Source organism: Typopeltis vanoorti, chromosome 7 (genome assembly GCF_054136105.1).
Source record: "Typopeltis vanoorti isolate ZY-2024b chromosome 7, IOZ_Tvanoo_1.0, whole genome shotgun sequence".
Lineage (NCBI taxonomy): Eukaryota > Metazoa > Arthropoda > Arachnida > Uropygi > Thelyphonidae > Typopeltis > Typopeltis vanoorti.
In genome coordinates this window covers 4983961-5009007 of record NC_143555.1, presented here as the reverse complement: position 1 = coordinate 5009007, position 25047 = coordinate 4983961, and the positions used below count along the sequence as shown (strand labels likewise).

At 37.1% G+C, this 25047-nt stretch overlaps 1 protein-coding gene across 1 annotated transcript in view; it reads left to right on the top strand.

Moving 5' to 3' along the window:
* Positions 1-25047, top strand: part of LOC150104459 (NIF3-like protein 1) — a 157289-nt gene that overhangs the window by 95591 nt on the left and 36651 nt on the right. Inside the window, exons 4-5 of the mRNA XM_090395556.1 lie at positions 21991-22114; positions 23727-23806. Coding sequence (XP_090251682.1) covers positions 21991-22114; positions 23727-23806 — 204 coding nt within the window. The remainder of the gene's footprint in view (positions 1-21990; positions 22115-23726; positions 23807-25047) is intronic.

Here is a 25047-nt window from a genome sequence, read left to right as displayed (position 1 = left end):
CTAAAGTGAATAACTGTTGTAATAGATATGGTATGAAGGTCAGCATTAAAAAGACAAAGACAATGAAAATAGGCATTGAAAATATCAACTGCATTGTGAATGGAGAACCTATAGAACAAGTAAAACATTTCAGTTACTTAGGCACGATTTTTAGTGAAGATGGTAAATTGAAGACTAGGGGCATGAACAAATGGCATCAATGCCGATATCAGATTAAAGATTAGGGAAGAACCTAACATTGTCAGCATCCAGGAATGCATTAGCTGAGCTGGTATGCTCACTTAAACAGAATGGGAGAGGAAAGATTAGAAAGCAAGTGTTCTCTGCCAGGTTGGCAGGAAAAAAGACCCAGAGGAAGACCAAGATATAGGTGGATTGATATGGTAAAAAGTGACTTAGAAGATAGAAATATGAGATCTGATAATGTTGGAGTCTTGACAGGTAACAATTTGGAGGAATATTGTAGATAGGAAGTTAGTGATGATGTAGATTTTTCATGTATTACTGTCATATCCTATATACCCGTTGAGGGTACTTGGGAGGAATTTGATGACGGATATATATATATATATATATATATATATTTTTTTTTTTTTTTTTTTTTTTTTTTTACTGGAGGTCAGGCTAGTAAAATAACCCTTGATCAAATCATTGTTTATTTGGCATACTGCTTGAAATGTAATATTGCTTGTCTCTGTATATATATATATGTATGTACAGTCCAGATGATGATCTTAATACGAAGGTCGAAATGTCGGGAAATTAAAATAATTATTCTAACATGGTTGTCTTCATAATTCGTCTGAAATGAATTCCATTTTGTCTATAATAAAATAAGCCACAGGATTAGGAATCAGGTAAATACCAGAAAAATGAAGAGGGGGAATCTTGTCTTTAGGAGATGCAAGAAAAGTGGAAATTTTTCTGACAAGATGAAAGGCAAAAAATATTCAGGAGTTTCATTTTTGGAAATTTTTGAAAATATTCCGAAATTTTTCACATAAGGAGAAAGAATATGAGTTATTTGTTCCTGATAAAAGGCAGGGATCCTATAACTGCTAAATGTTTTTTTTTGTTGTTGTTATTGAAGGCATCACTAAAAACCATTTGATGAGAAAGTTGAACTAATGTGTTGTAATTCTTTCTGTCCAAAGAGCACAAGAATGGGTACAATGTATTATTATCATCATCATCAAATTCCTGACATGTACCCTCAAGAGGTACAATATATTAAAGTATGGCATATTAACACTCTGCCTACATTGCAGCTTGCAATACTGTAAAAAATTCCCATCCAACTTGGATTTTGAAAAGCCAAATGTTTCAAACTTGCTTCCTGTACAAATGGTAGTCAAGCCTTCTTGTCTCTTGCCAAGGCTACTAGGTCAACTTTTTCCCATCCATATTTCCACCACTCTCTCACATTCAGATGGTGATATACTTACATCACTCAATGACAAGGCCAACTTTACTAGCATCACTTTTCTCTTCCTGCAGTGATGGTCAGACAATGTGCCCTATTTTGCCAAGAACTGCTTATTCCATGTTATCCCTGGTCTTCCACCAGAAAGAAATCAAAAGAATCCTGAATAATTTGGATACAAGGCATCGTAATGATGATATAGCACTTATTTACCAGAATTAACACCTATCTTATATTGCTGCTTCAATCTATCATATTCCATTAGCATTCATCTTACAGCATGGAAATAAATGTGGCAAAAGTCAGCCAACAAACTAACATCCATTTGATTTTACTTGTGTTCTTTCAAAAAAAAAAAAAAGGTTTCAACAGCCAACTTCTGCACCACCTGGAGATCTATCAGCTAATTAATGACCAGAAAATATAGATTCTGCCACTCTCGATCCACAGATGATCTAGCCTTGATCACCCACCTCTGGACTCAAGCCATGGAAAAACTTGGTTGCTCTCAACATTTCTAAGGTACTTAGCACAGATGTCTACTCAGCAAATTACCATCCTTGGTCTGCCTTCCACCTTCAACTGGATTGCCAGCTTTCTTACTGGTTGCTCATTATGAGGCATGGTTTCCTTTAATCAGATTTCCCCACCAGTGAATGAGTACCCCAGAGCTCTGTACTTCCATCCATTCTCCTTCTCTTCCTCTTGTATATAAATCTCTCCACTTTCCTCCAAAACAGTAAGAACAAGTGTAGCTGTTGGTCAACATCCATATACAGTTCGCCTCCAAACTAGCTGGAATAACTTCCCTGATTTCATTCCAACAGCTGCCATCATTCTGTCATCTGCAAAGACCTTCAGCTATTAAAAAAAAAGTGAATCAATTCCTCATTTTTGTTTACCTTCTTGTCCATACACACACACACAGAGCACTAATGTGCTATGTCTTGCATGAACTTTCATTTGTGGATCAGATTTATATACTAAAAAAAGCAGAAATAAAACTGAAGGGAGAACTTTACAGAAGTTTATCAAGTGTTTCAGGAAAGATTCCTGATATAATAAGAATGCACAGAAAATAGTTTGATGTAAAATCAAATATAACACAATTATGCAATCTGTTTCCACTGTTATTCATTGTCTATATGGATCGTATTATGAAGAAATCCTCAAATATGAAGGTTGAAAAGTTTTATAGTTGTTACACCAGCAAAATATCAGAATTCCTGATAGCTGGGGTAGAGCTTGCATAGTACCTATCTGTAAAACAGGAAAATAAAACTGAATATGAGAATTACAGAGAAATTTTACTATTCTTTGACTCTCTGAAGTCAAAAGACTCATTGTGGGAGGTCACCACTAGTTGTTACAGCCTGTCATACCACCCCTTAAATTTATCTACTGTTTACAATTTTACATCCCCTCAAGTATTGTATTCTATGCTTTTACCACTTTCCATGCAAAAAACTAACCTTTTTTGGTTACCCTTTTACTCGCTATTTCCTTTTCTAACTTCAGGAGATGGTCCCTTGTTCTACCATATTAAAAATCTCAGTATTAATTCAATAATAATAACCCTTCAACAGCTTAAATGTTCAATTCAATCCCCTTTGTCTTCTATCCACCAAAACTCTGCAGTCTGTATACCCTCAATCTGTCCTCATAATCAATACTGTATAGTCATTATATAATTTTTGTCATTAGGACTTACCCTCATCCGCTGCTCTTGTTACTCTATTGTAAAAGGTAACCGATTACTAAAACAAGAGCACCCTTTAATAAATCCATGCTGGTCTGCATAAATGATATTGCCCTCATCTGCTCAGTTTTCTATATGAGTTCTTACCATTTTTCCAAAATCTTAACTACAGAAGAAATATAGACACACCAATCCTATAGTTTGATGCCTCCATTCTACCACTACCTTTATGCAATGATAAATATGCTATTTATCCTCCTTCCACTCACCAGGAATCTGCTCCATTGCAAGATTTTCATTAAATAGCTAAGTTAATGGCATGGTTAGTTCCACAGTATATTCCCTTAAAATATGTGATGAAATTCCATCTAGTCCCCCCCCCCCTGCCTTACTGACATTTAGCACACTCAGTATTCAGAATATAGCCTTTTCATTCACTTCACTACTCCTTATCCTTCTAGGAATAAAGCTTGCTGTGTACCAGGATGGAACACAGCAAGCTATGTTATCTGCATTGGTCACCCATTTCCATCTCTATCCACCAAGGTAATCCATCCACTGTCAGCAAAAAAACTCCTTTGGATTCTCCTTGGATTGCAGTACCAGTCTCTTCTCATATTTTAGTTTTTCTCCCCTTGAAATGCCAGTCACTTTCCTAGCTTGAGCCTCATATTCTTCATGCAACTTTTCTCCACATCTCTTTCTTTAAGTCTTCTATAATCTCTTTTCCATCTGCAATTCCACTTTTATTTCTCTTGTCATTCGACTTCATATTGCTTTATCTTCTTTATTCAAGGCATACAATCTGCCATTGCTACCAATGGCAATGGCAGAGATATGGTTTCTAAGTCTATGATAGTTGTCTGCCTTCTAATTTCACATAAATTCCTTTTGCCTTGATACCTCTATGTTCCTATTCATTCTCCAAATCAGGACTACATGGTTACTTTCACCATCTGGGAGCAATATGACATTTCAGTCACATTCAGGTCCTCTGATGCTGAGACCAAATCCAAAACACCCTTGATCATCATGTTCCTTCCTCTACATGCTGCCTAAGACAGTTGTCACTCAAGAAATCCAAAAATTCAGTTCCCTTAGTGGTGAATGTTGCCTCCTCTGCCTAGTTTATACTGTCATGGTTAAAGCCCCTCGTAATGATTAATCACTTTGCACTTGCCAAACTAATTTGTCTAAACATTTCCTGCTCATCACATCTACATTCCCTGGTCTATAGCAACATCCCACTAAGTATCCTGTCTTATAAACTCTATCTCACATCATATACTCTCAAAGCCATTAATGTTACTTCCATTGTGATTTTCCACCTGAGAGGGCACATTTCATTGCTTATCATGAGTCACACTCCACCACCACGTTTACTTTCCCTATCCTGTTGAAATATGTTATACCCTTCAATTTCTATTCCTGTTAGAACATCCTTGTCAGTTAATCAAGTCTCACTGATATCAACAATCTTTGGGGGACACCAAGTCAATCAATGCCACAAATTCATTCCTTTATTTCTACTGCTCTGAGCATTTGTATACAGAAAAGCCAGTGCATTTCTAATATTCTTATAGCTATTATTACTCCCCTCATACCCCACCTTGCTTAGCAATATAGTATACGTTTTTCATTTCTCAAGCCACTATTCTCACATAAGACCTTTGTTATTATTTTTTTTTTTAACAGCTCATGTCAACCAGCTGCACGTCTTAACATGCCACTGAATGTTCCTGTAAGATTTATGCAAGAACCCTAAGAAAAGGCTAAGAAAAATTGTGGAAGAGAAGAACACGCTAGCCATATAGCGGTTGTCAGGATCAAATTTTCACTTTAAGACAAATGTTTGAGAAATCATGAGGATATAACAAAGAGCTCTATTTAAGTTGTGTGCATCAGGAAAGGGCATATATCGTGGCACCGAGAGAAAAGTTGTTCAGAATACAATTATATTGTGTAAGTTGGGCAATATACTGAGCATTACATGATCTTGGAAGTTTTTACCCACTTGATTAGACTATAATAAATTTAGTTTAATCCTTTATCCAAGTGTAAGCAAACAAAGTTTGTGCCTGAAGTATCTTCTGGACTGAGGCAACTCGTGATAAAGGTGGACCAAGCTCTCATCACTCCTTGTCTTAGTATCTCCCATAATGCAAAGCACATCTCCTTGCAGACATGTATAATGTTATTCATTAAGGGAAGGGCCACTACCCAGACACCGGTTTCGACCTTTATTGAGGTCTTGTCAGTGGGAGCCAGACCCAGAGGTTGTGATACTCCGTCCTGAAGATACTTCAGGTGCAAACTTTGTTTGCTTACACTTGGATAAAGGATTAAACTAAATTTATTATAGTCTAACCAAGTGGGAAAAAACTTCCAACATCTTTCTCTAAATGCAGAGTAATTTAATAATAAGGTGAGACACCTTTTGGCAACTCATATAGGTAAATATGACTTCTCCATTTCTTCTCCCTTAGTATCACCACCTCTGGGTCTCTCTGCTTGTCGATTTGCTTCTTAACATCCAAGTGATCCTCTGAAGTATTGTTTGAATGTTTGACTTTATTAAACAAGAAATAAAGTCAACTTTATTTCTTGTTTGCTTTTTTCCATTTAGTTTTATGAACATCTTTATGTTGGAACATGACATTAGTAATGAACATATTCCATGACCTGAAGAGAAATCTAGCAGATAATTATTAGCTCTTTCCTCCAAAATGAACAAAATGAATTTCTTTCCACAGAACATTTCTATATATTTGTACATAATTTCATAATCATGTTATCTCTCCAACAGTGGCTAACTTTTTTTTTAGGAATAGGAAAGTTTTTTTTTTCCTTCCCAATTTATCCATGTCACTCCATATGAAACTGCTTGCTATTTAAGTTTACCTTTGTGTTTAGTGTTGAATACTATAGCTACTCCTTCATTTCCTCTATATGGAGGTGGAAAGATTTTTCATCATGCAAGACAAGCAAGCAGGCCAGCTCAGTTGGGTCTTGAGCAGAAAAGAATATCTAGTTTTTTGGAATCTGAAAAGACGTGTGTTTATCCAGGAAGAACTAGAATTGTAAGTCAGCTGAAGAGGAGAAATGTGATCTCATTCTGAAATCTGTAAATTATCAGTAGTAGAGAGAAATCTTTCAAGGAAAAAAGCAGAACTCAGTTTTGGTAGCGTCAATGTATACGAGGTTATCAGTTATCTCATTCTTTCAGTCTGCTGAAGAACATTAAGGTGATTGGAGTTTATTAGATTTGTCAAATGAAGAGGTTGATAGTGTCATCTAAATTCTCATTGCAACCGAAATCACTTGTTCAGATTTTTATTTTTTCTAAAGATGCTAAATCTTTTGAACTGTTGTACTCTTGAGAGGTACTGCTCAAAATGGGTGTACATGCATAAAACTCGGAGTAGGTAAGAATAGCTGTGTTAGATTAAGTATTTAATGACCATTTAGTTTGAAAAATATTTGCATGTAAAATACCTATAGTCTTTTATGGAAATGTATTTTATTTCCACTAGTAACAGAAACCAACAGTAATGTCTAATTTCCTCCATCTCCAACCAGAAAACTGATTAATTTTTGTAACATAAAAAATCTTATCATCCTGTTTTGAGATTGTGGATTTGAATCCCAATAAGACAAAGCAGGCTTAGCCACTGAATCCAGCAATTTTAAATTAATTTAACAATTCTAGCATTCAAGAATGAGTTAACAGAGCTAATACGAAGTATCACGGTTGTTTAAAGATTAGCAGTCAGCAAAACAGGTATTCAATGTTTTGCATTCTTTTCAGTTCATCATTTATTCTTTAGAAGACAAGAGTGGACGGACTGATCATATTAAGGATTTTAAAAACATCATTTGGAAGAACATTATAAACAAACAAAAAAAAAAATTAAGTCTTAATATATTGAATGATTATAGTATCCCATACACTATTTGTAAGTACATTCTAGGAAATAATGATGATAATAAATAAAAACTTTTGCATGAAGAAATAAATAATGAGGGCTGTGATGTGCTTAATGTTGGTAAAGAGCTCTGGAAAAGATAAGTGCCATTTTGTGTAATAATTGACAGTATTGTGCATTTTAGTATTCTATTGTTTATTTTTGATAACTTAGCATGCCCGCATGATTATTGACCTTGTAGATTTGTTACTGACTTTTTATTATCGATATTTTCAATCTTGGCTTGAGTGGAACACAATGCCGGTATGCACAAGATCTAAATGAGCTGTGAGTGGTGCGAAAATCAAATGCTGTTAGAGACGTGGATTTTTCAAAAATGGCTCAAGGTCATGAGTGTGATGTGTATGCATGCCGAAATGTGAAGGATGTGCTTGTTGCAGAGAAACTTAACAAGAGACATGAGAAAGTGCAAATTTATAGAAAATGCAATATTTTGTTAGACTACAAGTTGACAATGAAATGAAAAGAAATGAAAGAAACAGAACAAAAGCTATTGAAACTGAGAGAGAGAGAGAGAGAGAGAGAGAGAGAGAGTGAAAGATTGCAAGAATAAAGAAGTGACAGTTAGTGATAAGGCAGCAAAAGGAATTTGAGTGAGGAAACAGAAGTAAGGTGAGGCTGTAGGAGTGACAGAGAGTGAAATTGTTGGAATGCAAAATTTGAAGAAAGAGTTATTATTATTATTACAGGCAGCTCCAGGGAGTCCTTAGACTCATCGAGGGAGGCCCTAAACATCATGTCCACACAACTATTCGACATTCTCACAGTATCTATCGTACCTTGCCTTGAACTCATTCACTCTCATAGCACCCACAACAGACTCTGGCAGCTTAATCCACTCATTTACCACTCTAAAAGTAAAGAACCCAGTTCTAACACCCTTGCTAACCACACTCTTGCCCAGCTTCCATAGATGTCCCCTAGTTCTCCCACCACCAGTCCTGATCTCAAAAATATCCTCTGAATTAATCCTATAGAAACCTTTTAGCAATTTGAATGTCTCAATCATATCTCCCCTTTTCTGCCTATCAACTAATTTCTGCAACCCACAAATCTTCAACCTATTCTCATAAGGTTCATTCCATAGACTTGCTATCATCTTGGTCACTCGCCTCTGAATCCTCTCCATCTCCTCCCCATCAAGAAGAAACCTAGGTGACCAAATCTGGGCACAGTAGTTGAGATGAGGTTTTATCAAGGCTCGGTACAGAGGTACAATAACTTGCTTGCCTCTGCTCATCAAAGTATTTTTCAACAACCAAGTGAGTTGATGAGCTGATTTAGCCACTTTTGCAATGTGCCCCCTAAACTTCATCTCCCTATCCACCAACACTCCCAAGTCCCTGGCCTCATCAATCTCCTGGAGTACAGTTCCACCAATGTCATATACTGCTGCTAATCTTTTCACCCCAAAATGCATAACCTTGCATTTTCTCACATTAAATTGACATCCATTCTCCTTAGCCCAGAACTCCAATCTATCCAAGTCTTCCTGCAAGATTTTGACATCTTCTGCATTCACTATTGCCCTACCTAACTTTGCATCATCAGCGAACAAATGAACTGTTCCTCTTAGATCCTTTCCTATATCGTTAATGAAGAATATTAAACAGCAGTGGTCCAAGAACAGAACCCTGCGGCACACCACTAGCCACAGGTCGTCTTTTAGACTCTACTCCTGAATAAACTACTCTCTGATATCTCTCCATCAAACACCCACCTATCCATCTCACCAACCCTATATCCATTCCCATATGTTGTAGTTTACGGATTAGAATTCCATGTGGTATCCTGTCAAATGCCTTAGCCAGGTCCAGCAGTATCACTGTAAACCCATTACCCTTATCCAGTTCAGCCGTCACTGTGCTATAAAACTTGAGCAAGTTACTGAGGCATGATCTACCCTTCACAAAGCCATGCTGTCTCCTGTACAGTATCTCATTTTCATCAATCCATTCTTGTATTTTTCCCTTGACTACTTTCTTCAAGACCTTGACAACGACTCCTGATATGCTGATCGGTCGGTAATTCGCAACAGTAGTCTTGGATCCTCCTTTATGCAGTGGAACTATTTTCCCCTCTTTCCACACTTCAGGACTAAACCAGACCCGAGACTCAGATTAAACAACATGGTCAAGGGCACTGATAATTCTTTAGCCGCTTCACGTAAGACCCGTGCCGGTATACCATCCAATCCTACAGATGTATTCACATTAAGGTTCTGTAATAGACTATTCACCTCCACTTCATTCATCATAATTCCCATATAAACTAATGGTTCCTTCATTTTTTCAATGTCACCACCTGGATGATATACTCTTGCAAAGTGCTCGCTCAGTAAATCCACTATATCAACTGATTCAGTGAACTCCTTACCATCGTAATTCCTTAAAATCATTCTGCCGTGTACAGTTTTTTTTTTTTGCTTGCAGCATATTGAAAGAACTGTTTGGGATTCTCTTTAGCTTGCATAGCTAGTTTCCTTTCATAATCCGCTTTTGCTTTTTTTTACCAGACTCGTTACCCTTCTGTCCTGCGCTTTATACCGTTCGTGTTCCTGCAGGTCACCTTTCTCTTTAAATTCCCTCCACAGTTGTTTCTTTTTTTGCAGCTCAAGCTTAATGGTGTTATTCATCCATTTAACCCCTCCTTGTTTCACTATTCGGACCTTAGGTATACAATCAGCCATAACCTCCTGTAAATGCTCTTTGATCACTTCCCATGCTCTATCGACGTCCAGCCCTTGCAGTTGTACATGCCATGGCACTGATCCAAGCAATCTCCTGAGCTTGTCATACTTGCCAGCACGGTAAATCCACATATACACTGTCTTAATCGAAAATTCCACACCTTTAGCCACCTCCCAGGTCACCTTATGATCACTCTCACCAATAGGTGGCAACATGGTCATATTCATTACAGTCAAACATGTTTATGCATACTATCTCCACCATCTATTCCATCACCTGGTCTATAGCAGCACCCAACTATATATTTTGTTCTGTCAATCTCAATCTAACACCAAATAGCCTCAAATGAGCTCTTTTCACTATCCTGCAATACAACTTCAATTCTCCTTGGCTGCAGTTCATCAGCTATCATCAGTGACACTCCTCCCCCCCATTCTATTCTCTCTGTCCCTCCTAAACACACTATAACCTACATATTCTATCCCACTAACTATATCATCTTCCGTCAGCCATGTTTCACTTATGCCAATAACCTGTGGCCAGGAAGAGCCAATCAAGGCCAAAAATTCTTCCTTCTTGTTCCTAATACTCATGGCATTAGTATATGCAAAATGAAGAATGAAATGAGGAATATGCAGAGGGATATTAGACATTTAGTAAAAACAAATGAAAGAGTGCAAAAGAATAGAATGAAAGAAAAAGAGTAAAAGAGGTGACGATTGATTCAATAATAGTAGTGTATGGAGATTCCATCATTAGAGGATTGGTTAATGAGAGAGTCTATAAGGTCTGCTCTCCAGGAAGGAGAATGAACAAGATGATTAATGCTTTGGACATGAGAAGGAAATGAGCAAGAGAATTAGTGATGGTTGTGGGGACAAATAATTTAAGTGGAATCATTTATGAATCATTAATGGTATGCTTGCAGAGCTGTGTGAGGAGAAAGGGGTGCAGTTTGTGGATGTATGGCATGTATTTGAGGGAAGAATGGAATTATACAGGTGTGACAGATTGCATTTAAATGGTTTTGGAGTGAGTGAACTGGAAAAACTATTCATAGACGTACAGTGTGTGTGTGATGTAAGCAAGAGATCTGAAGTAAGAAATGAAGGGAGAATGGGATTGCAAGAGGAACAGGGAAACGATGGGGGAGCAAGTGGACATGGAAACATGGCATAGGGAGAGTGGATGATGGGAGTAGTAGTGAACGTATGTACAGAGTTGATCAGCATAGAAATGGAATAGATCGGGATGCGAGTGAAGTAGTTGAGACTGGGCAGATATATGCGGTAAGCAGTAATAAAGGTGATTGGGAAAAGGCACAAGTGGTGGTAAAATCACAACCAGCAAGTGAATAGCCTGGTTGGCCGAGTGGTTAGCATGGATGTTTGTGATTATCTGTGAAAATACTAGTGGTGCTGGTTGGTGGTAGATGACGTTGTTGTTGTTGTTGTTGTGGTTCATTGTTGTTTTTTTAGTTGGTGGATTTGAGTGGCGGAGACAGAGTTGTAGAGTAGGTGCCCTCCCTTGATGAGTCTTTGGACTACTTGTAGGTGTCACGTAATAATAATAAGTGACTTGGGTAGGACTTGTTATAGACCTAAAAGTGAACTGCTGTGCTTATTTATAAATGCCAGGAGTATCAGAAATAAGGTAGATGAAATTATTTCATTGAGTGAGTTTATTAGGCCAAAAGTTATTGGAATAAATTAATAGAAAGGATAAAAGGGAGGGTGAGTGCTACTAATGATAGCAGGGGAATTATGTCCACATAACATAGATATGAACGAGGGAAATCAATGGTTTTGTGGCTGTGAGGTGGAGGTTGACAGGAAGAGATATTTAGTTGGATGTTGCTATATGCCAGGGAATGTGGAGGATGGTGATGAAGAAATGTATAAGCAACAGTTAGTGAACAAGGAAAAGGTGATTATTATGGGTGATTTTAATTATGGTGGTAAAATTGGAATGAAGAGAGAGAATTTGGGAATCAGGAAAATTAATTTCTCAAATTCTTGAGAGAGAACTATCTCAGGCAGTATGTAGAGGAGGGCATGCAAGGATTGAGAGTTTTAGATCTGATCATTTCATCAGAGGATGTAATTGTGAGTGAGATTTCACACTCCCCTCCAGTTGGTGAGAGTGATCTTGAAGTGATCACATGGGTTGTAGCTAGCCATATGAAGACTTCTGTGAGGAAAGGATATGTGGAAGTACGAGGCTGGTGATTATGACAAGCTTAGGAGATAGCTTGGAGCTATAGCATGAAATGAAGAGTTGAGCAGTAAGGAAATAAATGCTACTTGGGAACTGACAAAGAAATTGAACTGCAAAGGATGAAACACCCTGATGAGCTGCTCACTGAAGACCTCAACTATATCTTCCTCTGCAGTCACCAATTTGAAATGAGAGAAGACTTCTCTTGAATATATCTCTCTTCATATATCTCTTCTCCTCATATATCTCTTGCTCGCTTTGGCAAGCGAGCAAGAGATATATGAGGAGTTAAGTAAGATAGATGTCAATAAAGCAATAGGACTTGATGACTTATCACAACTTGTCTTGAGGGAACGTTCCAAGGAGTTAGCATTAGCCTTGGCCTACCTGTTTAAAGTCTTGCAATAGCACAAGTCCCAAAGGAGTAGAAGGAAAGCAAAAGTGTTCACTTCACAATGGTGGTGATAAGGCCAAGGCAACAAATTATAGGCCGATCTATATATTTGGAGTTGTAGTTAAGGTATTGGAGAGGTTGGTGAGATACAGGAATACAAAAGGGGGGGATTGATAAGAGTGGTATTCTTTGTGCTTGTCAGCATGTGTTTGTTAAAGGGTGGTCGTGTTTTACAAACTTGCTTATGTACTATAACAAGGTGATGAATTTATTGGACAAGGGAGATATAGTGCATATATGGTGGTATACTTAGATTTTGCAAAGGCTTTTGATAGATTGTCACACCACAATTTGGTCACTAAATTGAAGTAGATGGGACTGGACAATAGACTAGTGAGTTGGATAGGTGAATGATTATAAGATAGGTATCAAATTGTGTATTGGTGGGGGGGTGCACTATCTCAAAAGAGGAAAGTCACTAGTGGTGTACCGCAAGAATCAGTTTGGGGACTGTTATTATTTAATTTGTATATTAATGATATTGGGATAGGTTTAACTGGTGATATACAGCTGTTTGCAGATGATGCAAACTGGGGAGAGTGATGAGGAATTACATGGGTGTTGTGGCCTTACAGGACTTGAATGGATTGTATGAGTGGACAACAGTATGGAACTGTCAATTCAGTATCACTAAGTGTAAGGTTCTGAAATTTGGTAGGCAACAATGGGATGCAAAGTATACACTTGGCAGGGAAATCTTGGAGGAAGTTGAGGATAGACCTTAGAAAGGTGGACAAGGATCTGAAGTTCAGAGGTCACATTGCACAAGTTGTGAAGACATCAAAATCAGATTATGGCAATGATGTGGAGGACCTCAACTTGAAGAAATAAAGAGGTTCTGGTTCCATTGTATAAAACCTTGATCAGACCTTGTATGGATTATTGAATAGGAGTGAAGAAAGGAAGAAGTTCTTTGAATGGGGAGTGCCTTGCCTGACATTGTGGTGATTGCAGATACATTGAATGAGTATAAAGCATAGTTTGATGAGCTTTGTGTGTAACATTGTTTGCCTCTTGCAGTGAGTCTTTTGAGTCCATGGAGGTCTGATGTTAATAATAATAAGAATAAATAAACTTGGATGAGCTGAATTGCTAGAAATATTATAGAAACCTGGAATTTTGGAGGGGTGGAGGAGTGGAAAATTCACAGGTTGAGTAGTATAGTGTATTCCTTCAAATATCACACCCTTTATTTCATCACTGTGAAAAAATTGTAAATCTAAATGAATATAATTTGTGGTGTTAAAGTAGAGAAACTCAAAGAATTTATATAACAATGCTAGTTTAGTACACTTCAACATGTGACCAGTATAACATGAACAACATCAAGTTTGTACTTAATTTCTTGCCATGTTTTTTCCAACATACAGGTTACTAAGTTGATCACATCATGAATATGAGCTCACTACATGCACCTAGTTCATGATTCTTCCCCCCTCCCCCTCCCAATTAAAAGAAATCCAAGAATTTGGTCCATGGCATCCACAAAGTTTTCATGAGTGATTATTAAACATGCCCACCTTCGTGTGGAGGAGTCCTAGATTTTATGGCTGAAGATTTGCTACTTGGGAGTACACAAACTGTTCCATTACATCAAGGTAAAGGTCCTCTGTTATTGTCTATAAATCATACCAAACATTCACTTTAGGACTATCTCAGACCACCTATCTGTGGATATGAGATTTTCCGATTTCTTTCATGTGGTCATGAAATATAGCCATTGATGGAACATTATTCATGTTTATTGGAAGTAAGCCAAGATCTTTGTCAGTTAAGTGCAGTGTGTTAAGTGAAACCTTTAAGATTGACAGAAAGATTGGCATGATCAACATAAAACTAAGATTGACACCAAAGAAATCTTTCAATATATGGGAAATAGGGGGAGAACAAGGGAGTCCAGGTTTTTTGCTTGGAGAGGGATGAATAAGTGGAATGGATTGTCAGTGATAGTTGTGAGTGCTTCAGTAGTGAATAAGTTTAAGGAGAGGTATGATAGGTATTACGTGAATAATGGTTAGTGCGAGTCTCCTGCAATGAATCTTTTGACTCTATGGAGATAACCATATAATAATAATAATTTAATTCCTAGGTAACCTGTTTTGTCTTCAAAATGCACTTGCATGTCCCCCCCCCCCACACACACACACAAAATTCACTCCAATATTTGACATTTCTTTTATATGTGGGAATAATTTCAAAGTATCATTTCATATACCCATCCTTCTTTAAAAGTGTCAAAGTGCAAAACTTATCTGGAAATTTATATGGAATGAGAGAGAGATTAGTCAAACACTAAACTAGCTGCACACAAAACAGTGTTCAAACCACTTTTAACTCATGAATCTAAGAGATGGGTTAGAAATTACACACTTGATCAAAGACTAGAGGCTATAGATATGAGAGTCCTGAGAAAGATTAGGGATCTGAACAGGTGGCATCAATGGCAGTATCATATTAAAAATGAGGATATTAGGAAAGAATTTGACATTGTAAGCATTCAGGAATGTATTAGCAGAGCTGATCTCAGTTGGTATGGCCACTTAAACAGAATGGGAGAGGAGAGGTTAGCTAAACAAGTGTTCTTTGCCAGAATGACAGGAAAAAAAAAAAAAAACCAGAGGAAGACCAAGATCTGTGTAGGTGGATTGATACAGTAAAAAGTGCCTTAGAAATATCGTTGTCGTCCGGTAGCATCCTCTACCAAGAGGGTTGCAGCATATGAGCAGCTCTTCTCCATTTCTCTCTGTCTGTCGCTTCCATCATTCTTAAACCAGTCTATTCCACGATATCATTAAACCACTCTCTATTTGGTCTTCCACGTCTTCTCTTCCCCTCAACTTTCCCTTGTAATATAGTTCTTGTCAGGTGTCCTGAAGAACCTCTGAGAAGATGTCCTGCAAATCTGGTCTTTCTTTGCATAATATTCTTTAGCAGTGTTCTTTCCATCCCAACTCGTCGTAAACTTCTTGATTTGATATTCTTTCTGTATAGCTAATCTTTTCCATCTTTCTATAACACCACATTTCCAATGCATTAATTCTTTCCATATCTCTCTTTCTGAGTGTCCATGACTCACTTCCATAACTTGCAATACTCCAAACTGTTGCTTTAACTATTCCAATTCTAACGCCTATTTTAGTGTTCTTGTTTATTAAAATTCTCTTCATTTCCATAAATGCCGATTTAGCTTTGCCTATTCTATTTCTAATGTCCAACTCTGAAGTTCCTTTCTCTGAGATCCAGCTACCTAAATATTGAAATCTTTTCACTTCTTCTAAAATCTTTCCTCCACATCTTTTTACATTATCTCCTATTTTTCTACCCATTATCATTATCTTGGTCTTTTTTATGTTAATTCTTAGTCCATACTCTTTACAAGAGTTTTCAATTCTTTGAATAATTTGTTGTAACCCATTTTCACTTTCTGCCATCACCACTACATCATCTGCATATCTTAAGTTATTAATGATTCTTCCGTTTATTTTTATTCTTTCTACATCCTCAAGTGCCTCTCTAAACATTTGTTCACTATAAAAGTTAAACAATAATGGTGATAACTTGCATCCTTGTCTGACTCCTCTCTCCACTGCGAATTCTCCTGTTTCCTCTCCATTTACACATACTGACACTATTTGTGACCAATATAATCTCTTTAAAATTTCCAAGTCATTAAGATCTAATAATATTGGAATGTTGACAGATAACAGGTTAATCTGGAGGAAAATTGTTTATAGGAAGTTAGTAATGATGTAACTGTTCATATGGTACTATCATAAGACCTGTACATCCCCTGAGGATATATGTCAATAATTTGATGATAAAAATGAGAGGGGGGGGAAATCACTCTTACAAAAAGATTATAAACTTATAGCACATTATTTTTATATAACGAAACCTGTGGTGAATTCATCACTAAAAACACACGTAATAACCACAGTAATGACTATTTAATTCGTAAATATTTCATCCCAAGTATCTTGGGACATCATCAGTACAGTAGTTTAAACAATACTAGGAATAACATACAGTTAGGGCGCATAATTACAATAGAATCTCAGTATGCTTGCATAACGTGTTATAGAAGTAAATTAAATATTACTGAAAAAAAAAAATTTGAAAAAAAAATAGAAAAAAAAAATATATATATATATATATATATAAAGATTATTTTACACAATTTACTTTGGTCAGACAGGTAGGTCTGTTCAGAAATGCATCTTGGAACATCAAGACCACATTTGTCTTTTCAAACCGCAGAAATCTAGTCTCTCCCAACACAGAGTTGAAAATCCAAACCATAGGATCCATTGGGAGAAGTCGAAACTTTTACACAGATCTTTATATAAATATGAACGTTTATATAAAGAAAGTGCTGAAGCCCTACTACACAGACCAAATTTAAACCACAACGATGTTCTTATTATTCCTAAAGTATGGGAAATTGTCATACAAAATTGTGTAAAATAATCTTTATATATATATATTTTATTTATTTTTATTTTTTTAATTTTTTTCAATTTTTTTTTCAGTAATATTTAATTCTATAACACATTATGCACGCATATTGAGATTCCATTGTAATCATGCGCCCTAACTGTATGTTATTCCTAGTATTGTTTAAACTACTGTACTGATGATGTCCCAAGATACTTGGGATGAAATATTTACGAATTAAATAGTCATTACTGTGGTTATTATGTGTGTTTTTAGTTATAGCACATTAGTATCACCCATAGTGAATGCGAGTGAAAATAGTGGCTCGATAGGGAATTGCGGTGTACAAGATGGCAATGTGAGCGGTGATCTAAGAAAGAGTGAGAGCAATTATACAGAAAGAGAAAATGGTTTGAATGATAAAAAAATGAGGAATTATTTGTAGGAAGTGAGATCGCTAGGCTGTGCGCAGTGATACAAGATGCGCAGCGGCAATTAGAGCACCTGCAAAACTCTTTCCAGAGTGATTCGGCTAACGGAAATAAACAGCGTGGGCGAGTTTCCGAAATGAAGGAGAGAGCATTGTATGGTGACTCGTTATTAAGAGGAGTAATAGATGGGAGTGTAACTAAATCGTACTTGCCGGGTGCGAAATTTAAGGATGTAAGTGAGAGCATTAGAGTGCAAAAACAGAGGGTGAAAGAAATAACAATTGTGGCTGGTACGAATGAATTGAAAGGTGATAAATTTTTTATGAGAGAGGACTTGAAAGTATTGTTAAAGGTAGCGAAAGAAAAGAGTGACAGAGTTAGAATGGTGAGTCTGTTATCGCGGTATGACAGAGAGGAGTTTAGAAGGAGGGCCATAATCGCAAATGATATTATGCGCAGGTTATGCGGACGGTGTGGTGTGGAATTTGTGGACGTGTGGAATGAGTTTGATGGGCGAAAGGACTTATACAAGATGGATGAACTGCATTTGAATGGACTTGGTGTGCGGAGACTGGAAAAAGTGTTGCTGAATGAAGTGAAAATGGATGTGCAGAACCAGGGAAACTAGAACTACCAAGGAGGGGGGGAAGTGGATATCCAGACATCAGTGAGACAGTTGAGTGTAAAAATGTATATAATGTACCTGAGCCAGCAATAAGGACAAAAAAATGGGAATGGGATATTTAGAATAACGCATCAAGATAGGGGTGGGACAAAGGGAACACTGCAATTCATGTATACTAATGCCAGGAGTATTAGGAACAAGAAGGAAGAATTTTTGGCCTTGATTGGCTCTTCCTGGCCACAGGTTATTGGCATTAGTGAAACATGGCTGACGGAAGATGATATAGTTAGTGGGATAGAATGTGTAGGTTATAGTATGTTTAGGAGGGACAGAGAGAATAAAATTGGGGGAGGGGTGTTATTGATGATAGCTGATGAACTGCAGCCAAGGAGAATTGAAGTATTGCAGGATAGTGAAAGGAGCTCATTTGAGGCTATTTGGTGTGAGATTGATACTGGCAGAATAAAATATACAGTTGGGTGCTGCTATAGACCAGGTGATGGAATAGATGGTGGAGATGGTATGCATAAACAAATTGATGAAATGAGTGGAAGGAGGGTAATTATTATGGGGGATTTCAACTATGGTAACATTGATTGGAAGGAGGAGAGGACACATGTGAGGAAGGAAATGGATTTTATTCAATTATTAAGGGATAACTATCTGAAACAGCATGTAATTGAAAATACTAGGGGTGTGAGAGTGCTTGACCTGGTAATAGTATCTGAGAATTTGACTGTAATGAATATGACCATGTTGCCACCTATTGGTGAGAGTGATCATAAGGTCTTGACCTGGGAGGTGGCTAAAGGTGTGAAATTTGTGATTAAGACAGGGTATATGTGGAATTACCGTGCTGGCAAGTATGACAAGCTTAGGAGATTGCTTGGATCAGTGCCATGGCATGTACAACTGCAAGGGCTGGACGTCGATAGAGCATGGGAAGTGATCAAAGAGCATTAACAGGAGGTTATGGCTGATTGTATACCTAAGGTCCGAATAGTGAAACAAGGAGGGGTTAAATGGATGAATAACACCATTAAGCTTGAGCTGCAAAAAAAGAAACAACTATGGAGGGAATTTAAAGAAAGGGGTGACCTGCAGGCACACGAACGGTATAAAGTACAGGCTAGAAGGGTAACGAGTGTGGTAAAAACAGAAAAAGCCGATTATGAAAGGAAACTAGCTATGCAAGCAAAAGAGAATCCCAAACAGTTCTTTCAATATGCTGCAAGCAAGAAAAAAACTGTACATGGCAAAATGATTTTAAGGAATGACGATGGTAAAGAGTTCACTGAACCAGTCGATATAGTGGAGTTACTGAGCGCGCACTTTGCAAAAGTATATCATCCAGGTGGTGACGTTGAAAAAATGAAGGAACCATTAGTTTATATGGGAATTGTAATGAATGAAGTGGAGGTGAATAGTCTATTACAGAACCTTAATGTGAATACATCTGTAGGATTGGATGGTATACTGGCACGGGTCTTGCATGAAGCGGCTAATGAATTATCAGTGCCCTTGACCATGTTGTTTAATCTGAGTCTCAGGCCTGGCTTAGTCCCGAAGGCGTGGAAAGAGGGGAAAATAGTTCCACTGCATAAAGGAGGATCCAAGACTATGGTTGCAAATTACCGACCGATCAGCATATCAGGAGTCGTTGTCAAGGTCTTGGAGAAAGTAGTCAAGGGAAAAATACAGGAATGGATTGATGAAAATGAGATACTGTACAGAGGACAGCATGGCTTTGTGAAGGGTAGATCATGCCTCAGTAACTTGCTCAAGTTTTATAACAAGGTGACGGCTGAACTGGATAAGGGAAATGGGTTTACAGCGATACTGCTGGACCTGGCAAAGGCGTTTGACAGGATACCACATGGAATTCTAATCCGTAAACTACAACATATGGGAATGGATATAGGGTTGGTGAGATGGATAGCTGGGTGGTTGATGGAGAGATATCAAAGAGTAGTTTATTCAGGAGTAGAGTCCAAAAAACGGCCTGTGACTAGTGGTGTGCCACAGGGTTCTGTTCTTGGACCACTGCTGTTTAATCTGTTCATTAACGATATAGGGAATGGTCTAAGTGGGACAGTTCATTTGCTCGCTGATGATGCAAAGTTGGGTAGGGCGATAGTGAATGCAGAAGATGTCAAAGTCTTGCAAGATGACTTAGATAGATTGGAGTTCTGGACTAAGGAGAATGGATGTCAATTTAATGTGACAAAATGTAAGGTTATGCATTTCGGAGTGAAAAGATTAGCAGCAGTATACCACATTGGTGGAACTGTACTCCAAGAGATTGTTGAGGCCAGGGACTTGGGAGTGTTGGTGGATAGGGAGATGAAGTTTAGGGGGCACATTGCGAAAGTAGCTAAATCAGCTCATCAACTCACTTGGTTGTTGAAAAATACCTTGACGAGCAGAGAAAAACAAGTTATTGTACCTCTGTACCGAGCCCTGATAAGACCTCATCTCGACTACTGTGCCCAGATTTGGTCACCTCGGTTCCTTCTTGATGGGGAGGAGGTTGAGAGGATCCAGAGGCGAGTGACTAAGATGATAGCAGGTCTATGGAATGCACCATATGAGAACAGGTTGAAGATTTGTGGGTTGCAGAAACTAGTTGATAGGCGAAAAAGGGGAGATATGATTGAGACATTCAAATTGCTAAAAGGATTCTATAGGATTAATTCAGATGATATTTTTGAGATCAGGACTGGTGGTGGGAGAACTAGGGGACACCCATGGAAGCTGGGCAAGAGCGTGGTTAGCAGGGGTGTTAGAGCTGGGTTCTTTACTTTTAGAGTGGTAAATGAGTGGAATAAGCTGCCAGAGTCTGTTGTGGGTGCTGTGACAGTGAGCGAGTTCAAGGCAAGGTATGATAGATACTGTGAGAATGTTGAACAGCTGTGTGAACATGATGTTTAGGGCCTCCCTCGATGAGTCTAAGGACTCCTAGAGTAGCCCGTGGTAATAATAATAATAATAATAGTACTAATGTGCTATATATTTACAATCTTTTGTGGATGAGACAAGTGATTTTTTGAGTGGAATTTCAATAATGTGTAAGCAGAGCTAATCTAAGGAGGTATGGCCACTTAAATAGAATGGATGAATAGAAGGGATAGCAAAATGGGTGTCTAGGGGGGGGGGGGGGATTGATTCAATGCCTTTGAAGCATGGAATGCTAGATATGACAATATTGGAGTTCTCACAAGTAATAGGGTGATATGGAGGAAAATTGTTGTTAGGAGATTAATAATAATGTAAACTTAATCATGTAGTGCTGTCATAGTAACCTGAACATCCCTTTGGGGTACATATATGGAAATTGTTGATGACTAGAATTTTGGCATTTTTAAAAGTTTTTTTTTAGTGGGTGGGAGGAGGGTTGATTTTGTTGTTTTTTTGCAATTTATTCTCCTTTTTTTATGCTGTGTTGCTGTTCACAATATTGTTTTTCAAGAGTGGACTGCCAGTCTTGAACTGTTTTTTTAAACCAGTGAAGATGTAGTACTCTTTCTGACAGAATTATTGTCTTTTGCTTTGGCTGTAGGTTGCTCAAAAAAAAGAAAAAAGCCTAAGCATCAAACATAAGTGTGCTTGATATATCATTTTACTTTCAAGCACAAATTTTTACATAAGTAATATCTGTATAGTCACCTGCATTAAATTAAAAAAAAAAAAAAAAAATTCAATCCATTTGGCTTGTTTTTCACATTCTCAATGTGCTTATTCAGGAATGAAAATTAACAAAATACTGAAAAGGAAGGTAAATAGGAGAGAAATTTATATCTTATAAAGGTTTTTTAAAAAAAAAAAACAGCAGTTGACATCATGTATCCAGTAGCATATGTGAACACATTGAGCTAGTTAACCAGCTCAATACAAACAGTGAACTTAGTTTGTAAAAGTGAACAATGAACAAAACTTTAGAAAATGTTATTTTAAAAATTTTTGTCCATTAGAATTCTGACTGTTATTTCATTGTTATTACCTAAGTAAATGTATCCATATCCCTCTTTAAGTTCTGATGGCATGAAGAAACATGTGAAGATATGTGTTGGAAGACTTTCCTTTGGAGATGTAATGAAGTTGATTACACAGGATTCAGCATCGATCATATCTGTAGCTGTAACAGAAATATCCAAAGTAAGTTTTGTTACTGTTCTTGAAATTTATTTATTTAAATTTTAATGAAATAATTTAATTTAAATCAGCATTTGGTATATTTACTTATTTATTTATAGACCCATTGTTAATTTGAGATCTTTAAAAATGTCTTCAGTCTTTAAAAACGACTCCATAACCCCAACAGAATAATAGTGGCATCAAAAGAAAAGGCTAACATAGATGCCAAAGATGAGAACATTAAAAAAAATATTGGAAAAGCATTAAAACATTAATAGTATGATACTGTATGTCTGGCTGTCATATACCAGAGTAATATATACTTGAGTATTTCAATAGTTAATATCACAGATTTGGATCAGGATATTATTATAAAATTAAGTAACTTAAGAGATTGAGTGAGAGATAAAGAAAATTCAAAAATAATTTATAACAGTTTGTTTAAAATGTTTGTGTTTTGCAAGTGCTATATACAACTTTGCATTAGAAATACAACTTTCTCCTAAAGAGAAAAGGGCTCACGAACTTAAACATCAGACTTAAAGAACACGAACACCACACAAGATTTTTTGTCTTCTCTTGAATAACACAGGATTTGATGAGAACACACAAGCAAAAGCAGTTAATTCAAACTTATAAAGTACAGTTTCTTCTCTCAAATGGTCATTAAAATATAATTACTTAACTCTTACCTGTTTTTCTTCTAAAGCACAAAAATAATTTGTGCACTTTCTTAAATAAAATAGTATTTTTTCTTTCATATCTTCTTTAGCATATCAGTTTCTTTTCTGTTTTCTTGAAATACAAAAATAATTTTGAAGTTCCTGTTTTTCTTCTAAAAACCTCTTCCTTATCCTCGAATAAAAAAAATTATTACTTTTGGGTTCACAGCATTTAACTAGATAAGATTGCTGCATAATATCAAAAGGAACTGTCCATTGCTTCGGTAGAAATATATATCACTTTTATCTAACTGCTTAGCTTACTCTGAAAGAAATTCATCCATTAATTTTGGTGTAACTTTGTTTCCCCTCATAATGCTCTTTTCCACCTTTTTGGCTTAAGAATTCCTTAACTCTTTCTCCCCTAAACCTCCAACTTTTTAGAACGTCTTTTCTTTTCTCTGTTCTCATCAGTGCAACAGCTGTTCTAATATTCTCTCTCACTACATTAATTTCCTCTTTGGAAGTACAAACTTTGCACAAGTACAAACTGGCTGGTGCAATAAGTAACATAGCAATGAGACAAAATTAAAACCATTGCTTGTTATGAACAAGACTACAGTTCTTTAATGACATGAAAATGTCATCAGAAAGTTCAATGTTCTCATCTTTCAAGTTACAGAAATAAAAAAAACGAAATTAGAGGCGAGTCCTTTTTACAAATAAATTTGGCAATTAAACAGTTTGCAACAGCCATAACTATACAGAGATTTCTCTTATATGTAACATATGTAACATTAGTAAAGAAATTTCTGATCACAAGAAATAATGCATTTTTACTCTACATTTAGGAAATGTGTACATACATGGCAAACTAAAAGTTATCCTTTCCTTTTTATTTATTTATTTCTTTATTTAATTTAAATTGGCCACTGCTAAAAATTTAATAAAAATCTTATATCGCAAAATAGCAGATACCGTACAATACCAATGAAGACACTTTGACAGTTGAAATTTCCAGGTTAATAGAAATTATTTTTCAACTGAACAAGTAGTTAGAAAAGGTCAAGAAGCATTTAAAAAAAAAAAAATCAGCTAATGCCTTTTTTATTCCCGTATAGGGAGTAGCCGAAGCCGTTTCAGCCCTATCTAACTTTTTGGAGACCGAGTGGGCAGTTAGCTCAGTGGATGTGGCGTTTACACACTATGGCGCTTGACCGCACGAAGGAAGACTTCTTGGTTTTAAATCTAGTCAGCGACTAGAGGAAATTTTTCTAAGCCTTTTTTCGACGAGTTCCCGAGTTAGTTGATCTCTTGCATGGGCAAGCGGGTTTTTTTCTCCTGGAAACTTGGGTTTTTATTATTATTATTCAGGCCTCCATGGAGTCAAAAGACTCATTGTGGGAGGTCCTTCCTAAGAACATAAAGTCTGTCAAGACTCATCGAGGGGATGTTCCCCCTAAGAAACATAAAGTCTATCATACCACTCCTTAAACTCATTGACCGTTCTTGCCCTCACCACTCTATCAGGCAATGCATTCCACAGCTCAACCACCCTCCATGCAAAGAAACCACTCCTCACCCTCTTGCTCACAGTTTCCTTTCGTAACTTCCAGGGATGGCCTCTTGTCATCACTCCTTTCCACTGTTCAACCTAGTGAAAGAACTCCCCAATGTCAACCCTGTAACCACCTCTCAATAGTTTAAAAGTCTCAATCATATCACCTCTCCTTCTATCCGCCAAACTCTGCGGTCCACATTCCCTCAGCCCATTCTCATAACTATCCTTGTACAGTCCTGAGACCAACTTTGTCATCCGTCTTTGTATATTTTCCACAGTTAATTTATCCCCTTCAAATCCTCGGGACCAAATCTGAGAACAATAATCCAAGTGTGGTCTGATCAGAAACTTATACAACGGAATGATAACCCTCTTATCTCTGCAGGTCAGTGTCCTTCTCATAATTGCAGCAATCGTCTGTGTTACCTTCACCACCTTTGCAATGTGTCCCCTAAACTACAGGTTTCTATCAATCATCAACCCCAGATCTCTTGTCTCCCCAACTTCCTCCAGTATAACTCCTCCCATAGAGTATGCAGCATCCCATCGATGTTTCCCAAACCTCAAGACCTTGCATTTTGCTGCATTAAACTGACACCCCCATTCATTTGCCCATCTATCTAGCTTATTCAAATCCTCTTGCAGGGCTACCACATCTGCACTATTACTAATAATCCTTCCCAGCTTCGTATCATCTGCAAACAACTGAATATCCCCTTGCAATCCACTGG